Source organism: Haliotis asinina, chromosome 10 (assembly GCF_037392515.1).
Source record: "Haliotis asinina isolate JCU_RB_2024 chromosome 10, JCU_Hal_asi_v2, whole genome shotgun sequence".
Lineage (NCBI taxonomy): Eukaryota > Metazoa > Mollusca > Gastropoda > Lepetellida > Haliotidae > Haliotis > Haliotis asinina.
In genome coordinates, this window is record NC_090289.1 from 30,604,450 (window position 1) to 30,620,339 (window position 15,890).

General features: G+C 40.5%; 1 protein-coding gene across 1 annotated transcript; it reads right to left on the bottom strand.

The window, feature by feature from the left end:
• Positions 1–4,344: 4,344 nt before the first annotated feature.
• LOC137298628 (uncharacterized) lies at positions 4,345–7,660 on the bottom strand. The gene is made up of 3 exons (XM_067830916.1): positions 7,364–7,660; positions 6,692–6,817; positions 4,345–5,418 (listed from the first exon to the last, which is right to left on the bottom strand). Exons 1-3 carry the CDS (start codon positions 7,658–7,660, stop codon positions 4,345–4,347), a joined length of 1,497 nt encoding a protein of 498 aa, XP_067687017.1.
• Between the last annotated feature and the right edge of the window lie 8,230 nt (positions 7,661–15,890).

A 15,890-nucleotide genomic window follows, 5' to 3' on the forward strand; every position in this document is an offset into this window, starting at 1 on the left:
GTACGCAATCGCCTCTTACGACGAGCATGGGGTTCTGAAGACCTGTTGTAAACCAGATACACACAGGTCTCCAGCCATGTGATGTCCTTTTGTAAATAGTCGAGGCTATAGTCCACCAGATATACACGAGTCTAAAGCCATGTGGTCACTGATATCACGAGCATCAATTCAAGTAATTTGAATTACGATGACAAGTATCAACCATACAATCAAGTGGCTGAAAAGGAGGGTACATGAATTCAAGAAAACTTATAACATGATGTATTTAACATGTTTGGTTTCGTACGCGTCAATGTTTCATTAAGTTTCTTATTATCTTTAGTAAGCTATTATCACAGACTACTATTTTATGGTGATACAAATAATAATCAGTAATGGAAGCTTTTCCGTATTTAGTTTCAAGTACACAATTAATACATTTCGTTGTTGAAAATATCGATTATACATACTTATCTATGCTTCTAAGGGATTTTAGTTGTAACAAAGAAGATATCCTTTTAGTAACTGTCTCATAAATGATTTACGCTTACAACAGCATCTGCCATTGTGATTTTAGGAAAAATCCTGAGGGAAACATCGTCAGTAAGTGGTGCCATGTATTTCGGTTGAGTGTCCCTGATTGTTGCCGGAGTTGGAGCCATCATTGCGTGGGTGTTGTTGGTAAGACGCGGGTCCAGTCCTAGCCATGTGCCTGCCGAAGACATCCACCATGAGGAGGGAGATCACCCTGGTGATGGTGAGAGAGAGGACCATGCCGTGGGTCAAGTCGAGGACCATGTCCAGGACCATCTCGAGAGTCAAGTCGAGGACAATGTCGAGGACCACGTCGTGGTCGAGGCTGAGGACACTTACAATTGATAGATCCGTACACAACCAAACTGGTGTGACCGACGAAGGATGGTACACGACAGAAACGCTGTAAATAACTTTCCTATATCCAAGGAGGATTTCAAGTGCCTCCTCAAAACTTACCTCTTTCTCAGTCAGTGGGTCAGTGAGCACTTATTGGTGGAGACTAGACGCTTTCTAAATCTGTTTTTACTACAAACTAGTCAGATTTAATAAACATTCAACGCAGACAAAATTGTGAAAAATAGCAATGTTACTTCTTATTGCTGCTGGAGTTATTATTAAATTTGCCTTTTAATACTGTTATGGGGCAGCTTTGAACTTTAGGGCTGTAATAGAAATGATAAACATCTCTGCCGAAAACTTTCTGAAGTAGGTTGAAATTATAAACAAAGGAAGTATCTCGACCTTTTTGTATTGTATTCATAAAAAGTATTTCAGTAGACAAGTGTGTTATTAAAATCGATGTTATCCTGTACGGCATGCATCATTTCCAGTTTCTAATAGTGTCGGCGAGCCTAACCACTAGATCCCGTTAGTCAGCTCTTATGTCAAGCATAGTTTACTGAACATCAATTTTAACTCGGATCTTCACTAGTTTTGCCCTTTTCATAAACACACAGTGTCGTCACAAACTTTTAGAGATCCAAGCAAATATTTTTAGAGCACTTTTTCACAAAATGGAATCTTTTTTCTGAGGATCATCCAGAAGGGTTATTCTTTCGCATTGAGTTTTAACATTTGCTTGATTTTATACTCTCTGTTCCTGAACAGCATTTTGTACTGGATAAATCACCTTCAATAATAAATAGATTGATTCCTCTGTGTGTTTGTGCTTGAAAATAGATATCTCCAGGAAATTGGTTACGTGTTGAAAACGTTATTGCCAATAGCAAAAAACATAGCTGTTACACTGGTTAATTCAATAAATACCGTGTTATGCTATATACCTATATGCGTGAGATTTTAAAATAGGTCATTAAATGTTTTGGATGAAATATCGAAAACAATAGTACAAGGGAGATAACTCGATGGTTTTACTTTATACATACAAATCAGATTATGTGGTAATGACTGAATGCAATATCCGTCATTTGCCACAACGGTTACAGTACCCGTGATCACCTGGGTTAGAACTGGTCTTCAGCTACCCATGCTTGTCATAAGAGGCGACAAACGGTATCGGGGTGTCAGGCAAGCTGACGTGACTGTCGTATCGTATCGTTGTCGTGTCCCAATTGAGAAGATCAAGTCTACAGATGCCAGTCACTGGATTGTCTGGTCCAGACTCGATTATGTACCAACCGTCGCCACATAGCTGGGGTATTGCTAGGTGAGGCGTTTAGAAAGAAACAAACATAACAAAACAAACAATGGAATACAGCGGCGTTGCCAAGTCATTTGGTCAAGCGAACCTCTAATCTGTGTAGAGAATAAGCAACGTTAAAGTTATGGCAACTACAAATCGATATCTCTTTATATATTTACAAAACTATTACATTTCGCAAGGAGGTTGAGGAAAATAAATGAGAAGAAGATGATGCCTGCGAACGCTTTGCTGAAATAATCCCTACAGATGATTACTTAGAATCAGGTCATATTTCTGAAATTAACTCGGGTATAGTTTACATTCAGTCATTTCACAACCTCATATTGATGAAATTAACCCTGGGATAGTTTACATTCAATCAGTTCACAGCCTCGTATTGCTGAAATTAATCCTGGGATAGGTCACATTCACATAATTCACAGCCTCGTATTGCTGAAATTAACCCTGCGGACGGTTATCTGCCGTTACCAGACAGGATATTTAAAAGAATTGTATCCCATTTTATCAGCAATAATTTCGGGTTTACCCCCCACATGAGTGAGTGAGGGGGTTTACACCCCTTTTAGCAATATTCCAGCAAGATTACGGCTTGGGACACCAGGCCATACCATACTGATGTATACATTGTACCCATACGGAGAATAGAACCCGGGTGTCTCCGGCTTGACGCTTGAAGAGGGAGGGAGAGAGAGAGAGAGAGAGAGAGAGAGAGAGAGAGAGAGAGAGAAAGAGAGAGAGAGATTTAACCAATATCATTTTTCCATGACATTGACTCATTCATCTATGTCATCAAATCTCTTCTAAGTAATGAGTATTACATCATTAACATCAACACAGAAATAAAAACGGGAATGATTCTCGTTCAATAAGTAAGCAGAAAAACAAACTGAAAAAAAACACTTCAAAAGCAATATATATATTTGCTTTGTCTAGTATTTGCCTGATGCAGCAAGGCACGCTCACGTAGTCCTGTGAGATATAATGCGACATTGTCTCCCCTGATTATATGAAAACAGTTTCCAGAACCAAGGTCAGAATATACTTGAATATTCCGGAATATGCCTAAACATTTCCAGACCACTCTTCTTTTCCAGTCGGAATGTCATCTGTTCAGTGTTAAAGGATACTGGCACACGTGATCTTTCCACAAATTGTAACCTAATTATTTGATCATTTCATCATTTCATCAATATTTGTATGAAAAAATTACAGTGCTGTGGGAGTACAGTTGAATTTGTCATTTGAATCTTCGTCAGCTCCATCGGATACGTCATTGGAGCTACAAAGTTAATCCTTTAGAGTATCCCAAGGCTATACGATTACTGACAGCTATTGGTGTGTTGTGTTGCACGTTTACCTCATACTATGATAGAGTGAGTGAGTTTAGTTTAGCACTCAGCAATATTCCAGCAGTATGGTCTGAAAATAATCAAGCCTGGACCAGACACTACAGTGATCAACAACATGAGCATCGATCTACGCAATTGGGAACCGATGATGTGTCAACCAAGTTAGCGAGCCTGACCACCTGATCCCATTAGTCGCCTCTTACGACAAGCAAAGTAGTCATGAGAAGCATGGGTTACGGAAGATCAGTTCTACCTCGGACCTTCGCGGGTGCATACTGCGAAACAGCACTTGAGTTCTTCACTCTACGCCTTGTTAGTGATAGAAGCGTCAGTATAAGTTGCTACGGCAAAGACCCGGGTTCGATTCCCCACATTGGTACAATGTTCTTATATGACTAGAATAGTACTAAAAGCGGGGTAATTGCTCACTCCAATTCACTTTCTCACCCACTGAACACGTATAGCCTTACCAAAGATTTATGTAATTGATATATATAAATATTTTATAAATGAGGCATATCAAACACAGTATACCCAGTCAAGCACCAAAGCGCAGCTCACAGACTCAGTGATCCTGCCACGGCGTGTGTTGTCCAAAGCTTCCATACCGTCGCTTTGGAAATACAGTATTGTTGTGTTAAAGGAACCTTTTCATACCTAAAGAACATGACATACATGTGGAAGATCGATTACAAATATACTCGTTGAAAAACAAAGCATTCGACGAAACCTAGAAAAAGAATATCTTTGCTTTTATGTGTTCCCTTATTTTTTCCATGAGTATATGTACTGAACAGACTGGTGAACATAACAAAGTTATCCGTACACATTGAACAGCGGACGGAGTTCGCTGGGCGAACACTTGATCAGTTTATGTTCGACCATACAGTAAAGGCCTTTCGGCGTCCCTCTGACGTAAGCGGCTACCCGCCCTACACCACTAAACGTCAACACCAGAACGTCACACGACATGAGCACGTGCTGGTCCAGAATAACCTTCTTCCATCCATCGCACCGTGATTTTCTATCAGTGCCCAGTTCCATATGAAACACCTTTCCTTCGCTTTCCATAATTTGGCTTGGAAATAACTTCCGGGCTTCTTGCATGACAGTTTCGGAGTCGGAAGTGACAAATATTTTGTATGCTGACGGATCACTAAAATTTCTAAAGAAGTTCCAAATCTTTTGCACATCTTGCATCGTAGCTCCTCTAGGATTTTTATTGTCATTTGGATTTGATGGATTTTTAAAAAGTCGAATCTGTGCCCAAACGAGCTTCGATGATCCCCTTGGTTTAGCTCTTGATAGAAACCGTGATAAGGCTTCTTTCAAAGATGCTGATAAAGAAAATAGAGTCTTGTACGCTGTGGCAAAGAATTGGTCCCTTGTCTTATTTTCCATCCATGAGAATTCTTTCCAATGAACTCTGTTGAACTTGAGGGAATCAACATAATCCAAATTGACAAGAAAATATGCAATGTCATGTTTCAACCAGGCGGTAAAATTCAGAGTTTTCGATTTGCTAATGAAACTGACTTTGCCCATCTCATTGTACACACCTGCTGACCTGTCATCTCTTATTACTTCAAACCTGGCTTCATTCCAGGGAACAGAATTCGGTGTTAGGAATGACGTCAGGTTACACGGTAGGGATGTAATGTCGATACCAAAGTTTCTCCGAGTTGCTATGGAGATGTAGAAACCCATTAAAATGCCCTTTAGTCTATCGGACCATCCACCACAGAGATCAGATTTAGCACACCTGTATATAAGATACTTAGTGTTTGACATATGGTGAGTGTCCATCTTGGATTGTCTCCCATCCAACATTGGGATCAAGGTCAAGTCTCGATTTGAACCTTTTGAACCTTTTGATGCTCTTACGCCATTCTAAGATCGAACTCAGGAGGTGGCCAACCCGTTTGTAACGTCAAAAGTATTTGGGACCATCTTAACAAAAGACCATGGGTAAATCTTAAAGTAGTTGGTGGCGATAACAATATAGGTACCTGAAACGGCGACCGGTTTAGTTAAGAACAGAGCTGATGACTTGGATTTCTGAAACCATAAACAGCGGAGAATAAATCTTTTTGCAATGATTGTGTCAATTTTGTCTAAGGTTTGCGGGACTCGATGGTATACCGATCGTCCATATTTAGCTGAAGTATTGCGTACAGTGACATAAAGTAGCATTCCAGAAAATCAAAAGCATTTTGTTCATGTAAAGAATCGAAAACACATGTCCCATGTTTGCAATTAAAGGTGACTATGCTTGTCGCAAGAGGCGACTAACGGGATCGAGTGGTCAGGCTCGCTGACTTGGTTCACACGTGACATCAGTTTCCAATGGTGCAGATCGATGATCATGTTGTTGATCATTGCACGGTATGGTCCAGACTCGATTATTTACAGACCGCCACCATATATCTGGAATATTGCTGAGTGCGGCGTAAACCTAAACTCACTCACTCACTCATTATTTCAGTAGGGACGGCAAGGTAACGCGGAAGATGCAGCCGTCGCTCGTCACAGGTCAAGGTTCACGGGTCACGGGTTCTACTACCTAGTGAGCCTACCTTGGTACTTCTGGGAGTGTATCAAAACGGCTAGAAGCCATACTCACTAACTTTTGGGGGCATGTGGGAGCCAGGTATGCCAATCGCGGGCTTTACATCAAATATTGGGTGCCTCCCCAAGGTTAAATGTTATAGCAACTAAAACCTGACTAGCGGATATTTCGAATAGTTCCAAAACTACTAGTTATCACGTATTAATAAGGACGGTTATAGCTGTACATTCTCTCCATTAATCCACCATTTCAACAGAAGAATGAAGAAATGACAAGTCCTTATAAAACGGACAATAACCATTTACCCAGTAGGATTTCCGTATCATTCTAATTATAATAATAATAAGGGTATTTATAAAGCGCTAGTTCCACATCACTGATTGACATGCTCAAAGCGCGTGTGACATCTATGCAAATGCACAGGGCAGACAACAGTGGATACAGTTAGTAGTAGCGTTGGAAGAGATACGTTTTTAGTCCAGATTTAAAGACAGACAGCGTAGGTGCACTCTTGAGGTTAAATGGAAGAGACTTCCATAATGAGGCAGCTGCATGTGAGAAGGATCGAGCCCCAAAAGGTTTCAATTTATATACTGGTACAGTCAACAGCAGTTGGTCAACTGATCGGAGTTTTCTAGAGGGCTTGTAGTGGGCAAACATCTCCTGAAGATAGACAGTCAATCCTTTCACGGATCCTGAGCCAGTGCAGTGACTGTAGAGCTGGGGAGATGTGAGAATGGAGCTTAGTCCTGGTTATGATACGGGCAGCCCTGTTCTTTATCCTCTGCAGTCTGTTCAGCTGATCTCCTGATATTCCCACGAGTAAGCTGTTACAGTAATCCAGACGAGAAGGTATGAGCGATCTAACCAGAGTGGCTGTCGTTTCGCCTGTAAGAAGATGACGGATTGATCCTATGTTTCTCGAATGAAAGTGACATACTTTGCAGAGATGGTCCACCTGCTTATCCATAGTAAGAGAAGAGTCAATAAAAACACCAAGATTTTTTACATGAGGCGAGAAAGGTATGAGAGACTGTCCAATTTGCAGGTGGGTTAGCCGGGATTTTTGCTGTCTAGAAGGTGGAGCGATGATGATGCCCTCTGTCGTTTCCTCATTTAATTTAAGCATGTTGGTTGACATCCAGGATTTGACATTGTTAAAACAACTTTCCATGCTATGCAAAGATTCCATCTGACTTACTAAGGGGGGTCTGAAACTGTCTACCATCTTAACTGTCTGTCATGGGCATAGAAATGATGAGCCACGTGCTTCTCTGATATCAAGTGTCCCAGAGGTCTTGTGTACATAGTGAACAGGATCGGACCTAGCACGGACCCTTGAGGGACACCACAGGCCAGGACTTCACTACGGGACATAGCTTTATTTGTTTGGACAAACTGTTTCCTATCTGTAAGGTATGATGAACACCACTTCAAGACAGTGTCGTTCAAGCCATAGTCATGTTCCAAACGACTCAGCAACATTGCGTGGTCGATGGTGTCGAAAGCGGCTGATAGGTCTAACAGGACTAACATGGCGATGTCTCCAGAATCAACAGACATCTTTATGTTATTCAAAACACAGTTCAGAGCCGTCTCAGTGCTGTGTGCCACTCTATATGCGGACTGATAGTTGTCCATCAGGTTAGACTTTTGAAGGTGTTCGACGAGCTGTGCTTTAACAACTTTTTCTAGAATGTTTGGCATGAATGTCAAGTTGGATACCGGGCGGTAGTTGCTCTAGGTTTGAGCATCAAGAACTGGTTTCTTGATTTCTGGCTTGATAACTGCTTCATTTCTGGCTTGATAACTTTTAACGACCGTTAAAAGTCGTTGTTAAAATTATTATATCTATCATGTTTGTACTGATGCGTTGGATTTCGATTGTTGTAAGCCGCACGTGGTTGACATAGTTTTTTTTCACTTTTCTGCACATTTTTTCACCTGTACGTAATCATAAATCCGAAGTAGTAATGGATTTTCTGGACGATGAATTTCGAATAACGTTATGACTACGGATATATACATCACATGCCAATTTAGCAAAGCCATAATAATGCTGCTTGTCTATCTATACAGTAAGGATATTCTGATAATTTATGACGCCACTGCATGAAGCCTGTAGTGCTGGGTAACTGAGGGACCCACATCTTGTTTAGGAAACAACATTCCTGGTAGCTGGAGTTCTTGGAATGACAGGACCCGAGAAGGTCACTGGGTAGAGTCGGCGTCCAGCAACCCATGCTTGCCATAAAAGGCGACTATGCTTGTGATAAGAGGCGACTAACCGGATCGGGTGGTCAGGCTCACTCACTTGGTTGACACATGTCATTGGTTCCCAATTGCACAGATCGATGCTCATGTTGTTGACCACTGGATTGTCTGGCCCTGACTCGATTATTTTCAGACCGCTGCCATATATCTGGAATATTGCTGAGTGCGACGTAAACCTACCTCACTCACTGTTAAAGGAAATGGAGCACAGATATTGGTGTTGTAAGGTATTTTCCCGTGAATATCATGGTAAGAATTGGTCTTCAACTGTCCATGCTTGTAGTAAGATCGCGCAGTCAAACTCCCTGTCATAACGTAGATCACAGGATTCCCGACTCGATTGTGTGCTAAACACACAACAACGCTGTATGGTATTTCGTTCTGGTGACAAAATACTATCACCAACTGAAAGCGGACTTTTGAATTCATTCTGTGATGCATGTCCAGGTCCTCCCGCCAACCTACGCTTGTCGTAAGAGGCTACTATCTACTTAAGGGGTTTAACATGCGAATCGCGTCAATCACTGGTGTGAGCTCCAGACTGTTAAGAACAACCTGTGATAGATATACTCTTTACAAAATGAGGAACTTCATTTTTTCCAAGTAGATTAATGTTGCGTGTGTTCAATTTTCATTTTCAAAAAATAACAGAAACAAAAACAAAAACAAAATAACAAAAAATAACAAACAAATAAAAACCACTAACAAGTGACTGATACAAGGTAATTGTCAAAAGTGATTTAAACCTTGAAAACCTTCAAAATCAAGAATGGCATGCACGTGCAACTTATGCGTTACATTTAATAGTTGTAAAAAAGAGAAATGGTGGTGTGTTTATAACATTTTTACCTTTTTCTAAAAGGGTTTTCAACACTTGTACTTCCTATTCAAATTGAAAGTTCAGGTCCCCTACGTTTTGAGAGAAATGTTCGGTAATAGTGCCGTGTTCAATAAAAAGCGCACACATACTGATTTTCAGTTACCCATGATCATACAGGTTTTAAATATTAAGGTAATGCCATATAATTTCACTGGCATGTCCATAATGCATTGTTTGTTGTTCCCACTTCATTCTGAATTCTAAAATCTTGAAAGAAACGTCCTCAGTGAATGGAGCCTTGTATTTTGCTGGCGTGTCCCTTATTATTGCCGGAGTTGGAGCCATCATTGCATGAGTGTTAATAAAACGTTGGCCACCTCTCAGTGATGAACCTGTAGTCCAGGCTTTTTTGATGGGCGGGGAGGACAACGCCGACAACACCGGTGACGACCTTGGCGACGACCTCGGCAGTGGAGACACAACTGGGGTCCAATAATCATTTGTTGCATGAGTCGATTGATATATTAGATGAATAGGGGAACTCCAGTTTTTAACTTACGATTTAGAAATTGGGATGTGTATCGGAGTCAATGTTGATATGATGAGAATGTCTTGTGAGTGCATCACCACCTGTACTTCATTGTACAGTAATCGATCTTGAAAGATGATTGATGTATGAGGGCAGAATTTTTTCATGTGTATGATTTTCAGTTTTAAACCAGAAATGCTGGAAACAAACACTAAAACTGTGTGGTGCAAGAATGTCAAAATTAATGGTCTAAGTGATTGATCGACCTTCTTGAAAACCGACAAAATCAAGAATGACACCCCATGCACGTGTATGAGGCTACGGCGTTGTGCACATGCATCCCATGCTTTGTGTAAATGGTGGAGTTTTCATGCGATTTCTATCCTTGAACAGTTTTTATACTTCCTATCCCAACTATTCCTTACATTTTAAGAGTATATATAGAGTGCTTGAATATCTATGTCGGACATCTATGATAAACTGCTAAATGACGATGTTACAAATGTCTTTTGAAGATAGTTACAAGAGTATTTAGTACAGATGACGGTGATGATGATGATGATGATGATGATAAATCTATGACAGTAATAGTGATGTTGAGGGTATTATAATGGCGTTGATTGTGATGATCACGGCTCTGACGATGAATGAGTGTATTTGGATGTATGTTATGTTGTTCACTGGTCACGAGGAGACAGGGAACATAAACAAACATAGAAGGAACATCAGTCCATGAACCCCGAGGGACTAGTGAACAACTTTTATTGTCGCTTTTTGACTGACTGAGAAACTATTGCTCAATGTGCTACAATGTGACATAGCGACAGTGCTAAGGGAGTTTGTATGGATTGAATGATACCGAAAATGAGTGACGAAAGCATTGGTCATCAACAGTATGTCTTGCATAGGACAGCTACATGTCAACAGGAGAGTATGACTCAATCCATCCACTCAACCCTTTCAACCCTGTAAACCCAGTCACAACGGTTGAGATGTGAAAATGTCAGTGAGTAGCCATAGCTGATGTATTCAGATAAAAAGAGAACAATTGCCGTCTAACCCGGCAGTTTATGCTTGAAAGCATGCATAATGGGCGTACATATCGATTTCAATGTTGTGTTTGTGGCACGCTTCACTTTCCTCAAGCAAAAACATTTCCATCCGGAACCTTGATCTTAAACAAACTTTTGTTGGACAAATCAGACTACACGACTATGATTCATGTGTATATATAAATAACAGGTTCAAATACTCAATTAATACTTAAATGTCATTTAAAATACTACGACAGTTTTCTTGCCTTTCAGTATAATTTTCTGACATTTGCATGCACTGTTATGAAACCGGCATTGCTTTCATATGCAAATTACCTGAAAACAGAATAGCAATACTTCCTTTTCATGCGGAATTATTTTTCTGGGACAAAATCGTTTACGTTTATACATCACCAGCGTCATTAAGTGTGCACACAATACCGTGTGGTCAGTGCGTCTGTGTTTTCGACAAATTTGACAGAAGTTGACATGTCTGCGGACATCATCCTACAATCTTCACTTCTTGAGCCTGGTGTTGAGCTCTTGTGTCTCGAAGAGGAAAGCCCTGGTACTTCTCATGATAAATCCATGGAAGGCTTCGTCACAGGTTCGAGCCACCTTGAACCCCAAGATGGGGACATGCCTTATCCGCCTTGCTGCACATCCGTAGAAGAAACCAATCCAGTTGAATCTGATGGGGAACCTTCTGCTGCCCCAACTCATGATTCTGTAAATGAACTCTGTGTTACCACGTCTGGCCAGTCAGGTGAAGAAGAAACAACTGCTGAAACTTACTCCATCAAAGAGATAGACGCAGAAGAGAAAACATCGGTGAGTGATCTTTGTGCTTTAGGCTGCGGAAAGAGATCATTCAGATCGTTCAATGTTTTGTTTGAATATTTGATAGTACTCACGCCGCCAAACACACTTTGGCGAAAGATGACAATCTTCTGCAGGAGTTTCGGTTCAGTTTGTTGAGAAATAACCGAAAACACCGATTCATAATCTTAGAGTGATTCTTTTGTAAAGGGAAATCTTAACATTTCCCATAAAGAAATAACAACGATTGTCAACGATTGGTGACATAAAGATAAGTCTTTAATACCATAACTGAATATGATGTTAGGATTCATACAATTGTGAAGTATGCTGCTTTTCATTGCATTGTGATAATTGTGGCAGCGCTTTGCATAGAGGATATTAATACCGTGTAATGTCATTTCTATTAAACGCGTTAGAGAACGAATACACTCACATTTGTGTACTCTTTTAACCATTACATATAAAAGAATTATGGTTAGTCTTAAGCGAAACATCAAATCTTAACGCGTGATTAATTAATACCGAGCGTTGATACCGACAACGAAATCATAGTCAGGTTACGTATCTGTCGCTAGCATGACGTCATTTGAGGAAGCATTTTCAGTTAGTTGTATATAAAAAGGATTTTCAGTAAGTTGTATATAAAATATGTAATAGGCTTGTCGATTTACTGATTTCCCGGTGTCAACAAAGGCATGCCGAATCGTTGTGTTGCCGTCAGTAACAACTGACGAATCACAATGGCGTCACCGCCGGCAAAACGTTCGTTACTGAGAACGGTATTGGTGAATTCTGCTTGTTTCCCTTTGGTATTCGTCGTTTCTGAGTGATATTTAAAGAGGAAACCTCTTCGCATTTTATTTTTAATAAAACTTAGTTGACAGATTGTAACTGAGGAGTGAAATGGAGTTACATGCCAAATGAAAGAAAAATCGTTCCGGCCAGCTGCTGCATGAGAGTGGGAAGCGTATTTTCTCTCGAACCAAATGATCTATCTGACAATTCACGTCTGTCTAAGATACTAGCAGGGGAAGGGTAACTTAATTATGTTATTCCTCTTCGCTTCCCATCGTAATTTTACAAAAAAACAACCATGAACACTGCCACGTGTTCACGTTCTTGAAAAAACATATTTCCCTTCCACCACTACTTTATTTGTGTCCTTTATTTGTATGGATGTGTGTGTGTGTGTGTGTGTGTGTGTGTGTGTGTGTGTGTACATATCTTAATGTAAACAAAATCATCACATTATATCACAGCATTATAACCTATATTTGATCTTATTTTGTGAAATCCTAATCCTGACTCCCCAGCACCTTGTCAGTGGATGAACTAACTTGGCACATACAACATATCTAAAAAGACATGATGGCATGGCTCGCTGCTTTTAGTATCGTCTCCGCCATGCCTGTGGCTTTGACTCCGAGGTCCATCCATGGTACGACCCTGAACATGTCCAGGGCGTCCTGGAAAATGATGCTTTTATGCTTCTCTGGAATAGTTCAATATACAGCCTGAGACGAATTCCAGCCAACAAACCTCATCTTGTCCTTTTTGTTAAAACAAATGAAATTATTTATATCATAGAATTTTCTGTCCCTTTTGACAGCAATGTGATTGGCAAGATTCAGGAAAAGCATGATAAATATGCGGACCTCGCCTTTGAAATGTCTCGCTTGCATCCCAAGTACACTGTCGTCAGGCTCCCCATTGTTCTCGGTGCCCTTGGTTTGGTACCTCCTGATCTCTTGGCGCAGATGAGGAGAGTGTCCGGGAGCACAGTTCCTCTGACAATCTGGGTAATGCAGAAGGCTGCAGTGTTGGGGAGCCTTCATATTCTTCGGAAAGTTCTTGATGGGTTCGACTGGGCAGTGTTTCCTGGGAGAAGTCCCATTCGCTGTCTGGGCTGCGTGTAGAGGGGGCGAGTGCTCTGAGCTGATGATGAGCTTGACCAACCTGACTGTGTCAGGATCATCCAAACCCTCTCTGCTGCATTTCAATTCTAATCTGTAAAACATAATAATAATCAACTAATAATCAACAAACCTTAAACAATTTGTCTCAAAACTAACATCTTGATAAACACTTTTTTTGCGCATTCTTCAAACATTGGTCACCTACCCAAGTGGTGGTGATTTCTAAGAAATATTACATCAAATTTGGGTTAAATATATGTTTCAATAATCATCCCTGCGAGATGAATAGTCAGCTGAGAATTATGTTCCAAGACTGAATAATGCCGTACCAGGGTGTGGCCAGGGCACCATTTGTTTTTTTCGAATTCTCTGGATGTTGAAATAACTTTTTTATGCGTTATGATACTAGTAATGCTCAATTTCAGAATGATTTTTTAGTAAATCACAGATATCTCACAGCAGGAAAGCGGGAGCCAAGAAACCAAGTCAGTACCAAGTGATTACTCTGCTGTGATATGTATTATAGTATTTGAATGTCTAGCTTTAAAACCACACGATTCTATTATGTCAGTCAAGTGAGCATAATTATTTATAACTGATAAGTTTATTATTCATTGTATTACCATTCTACGTTTACTAAAGAATGCAAGAAGGCAAGATTCTTAGAAAACACATACCTTGCTATAATTCCCAATGAATAAATTATAATGGCAGTTTTAAATACTGTATTACTGTTATAATACACCAGTCTACCTCCCATTCTTGTAAAAAATATGTTATAACAAAAGTTCAAAACAAATAATGTTCTTTTAGTTAAGAAAACCAATCTTATGTCATTCCATCCAATATTCCAGAGAGTCAATATTGTTCTCGCATAGTTTTCGTCTCGATCCATACAGAGCACGGTAATTCAGTTCAACAAGGTCCCAAGTCTTCAAAGAAATTCAGAAATATTTAAGTCATGGTTATATAACACTCGTTTGAAATAATTTCGACATTTTGGATATTGGCATCTGCTGACACTTTCCTTTGAATAAAAAGGTATTGTTACTCCTCAAATATTTTGCACTAAATCACAGATACTGTACAGCAGAGTAGGCCTTCAGATTGAGCTTTCTAAACGTGAAAACGTTCTGAAACAAGTGACAACTTTACGAATATCTACGAGCGAAGGTAACAATATCCACCTCATTTTCCCTATTATATTTTAGCTATTTTGGCAGACAGTAACTGAAATCAGATCGCCGTCAATGTGTAACTGCTTTTTCGCCCGTCTCATCTCAGCTTTATGCCTAAGTTGATTAAAACCGTTAAGCAAAATCAGTATTGCAGTTACAAGAATTATAAGTGTTTATTACATTGCCTGTTTGTCATCTCATTGGCAATGACCCGTAAAGGTCCGGGGTAGAATAGGATTTCAGCAACCCATGCATGTCATAAAAGGCGACTATGCTTGTCGTAAGAGGCGACTAACCGGATCGGGTGGTCAGGCTCACTGACTTTGTTGACACACGTCGTCGGTTCCCAATTGCGCAGATCGATGCTTATGTTGTTGATCACTGGACTGTCTGTTCCAGATTCGATTATTTACAGACCGCCGCCATATGGCTGCAATATTGCTGAGTGCGGCGTTAAACAAAACTCACTGACTCATTGGTAATGCTTTTGCGTTGTCGGCCCGGGAGCGCGAAATTTGGAATTTTAATATCCCCGGGAGTACATGAAATCCAAAGTCCAGGGACCGGGACATTTGTTATTGGATAACAAGAAGTCATTACCGTAATCCGACATTACCGCACCCCGTAGCGACTGATCCATTTGGCTCATGTTCATTATCGACAGGGCAAATGTACAGGTTCGAGTTACCTTGGTTGACACACACAGAGGAGAGCAACATTTATTTTACGACGGATTTCGATTCAGATGTAGGAAAACAAGAAATGACACAAGCTCTTTCATCAGATATACACAGTTCATGCCGAAGTTCAAGTTCCCGCTCGTGTAGTGCCTGCTTCCGGACATGAGAGAGGAAACATACGCGCGGATGTTCCTGTACCTGAAAGACAAAGCACAGGGGGGAACATTGACCTGAACCCGACCACAGTGCAGATAGACTTTGAATTGGCAGCCCACAACGCAGTGCGACGTGTCTTTCCGGCAACAGGAATTTGTGGGTGCTTTTTTTTATGACACCAAGAGCATCTGGAGAAGGACTCAGAAAGAAGGTCTGGCGCAAGAATACAAAGATGGAGGGTTGTTCGACGAGCTGCTGCTCTGCCCCTGGTACCCAGACACCAGATGGAAAATTTAAGGCTGAACACCATAGCTAACAGTCCAGAGGGTGCTAAGGTAAGCATGCATCATGGAATCTACAAGTATTTCTTTTTGTAAATACACC

Coding starts and splice junctions, on each gene's coding strand:
- LOC137298628 (XM_067830916.1), bottom strand. CDS start 7,660: ATGTCTGTTGATTCTGGAGACATCGCCATGTTAGTCCTGTTAGACCTA. Junction 6,818..7,363: donor ACTTGATATCAGAGAAGCAC/GTGGCTCATCAT, acceptor ACATCTCCCCAG/CTCTACAGTCACTGCACTGG. Junction 5,419..6,691: donor AACTGCTGTTGACTGTACCA/GTATATAAATTG, acceptor GTTCGATCTTAG/AATGGCGTAAGAGCATCAAA.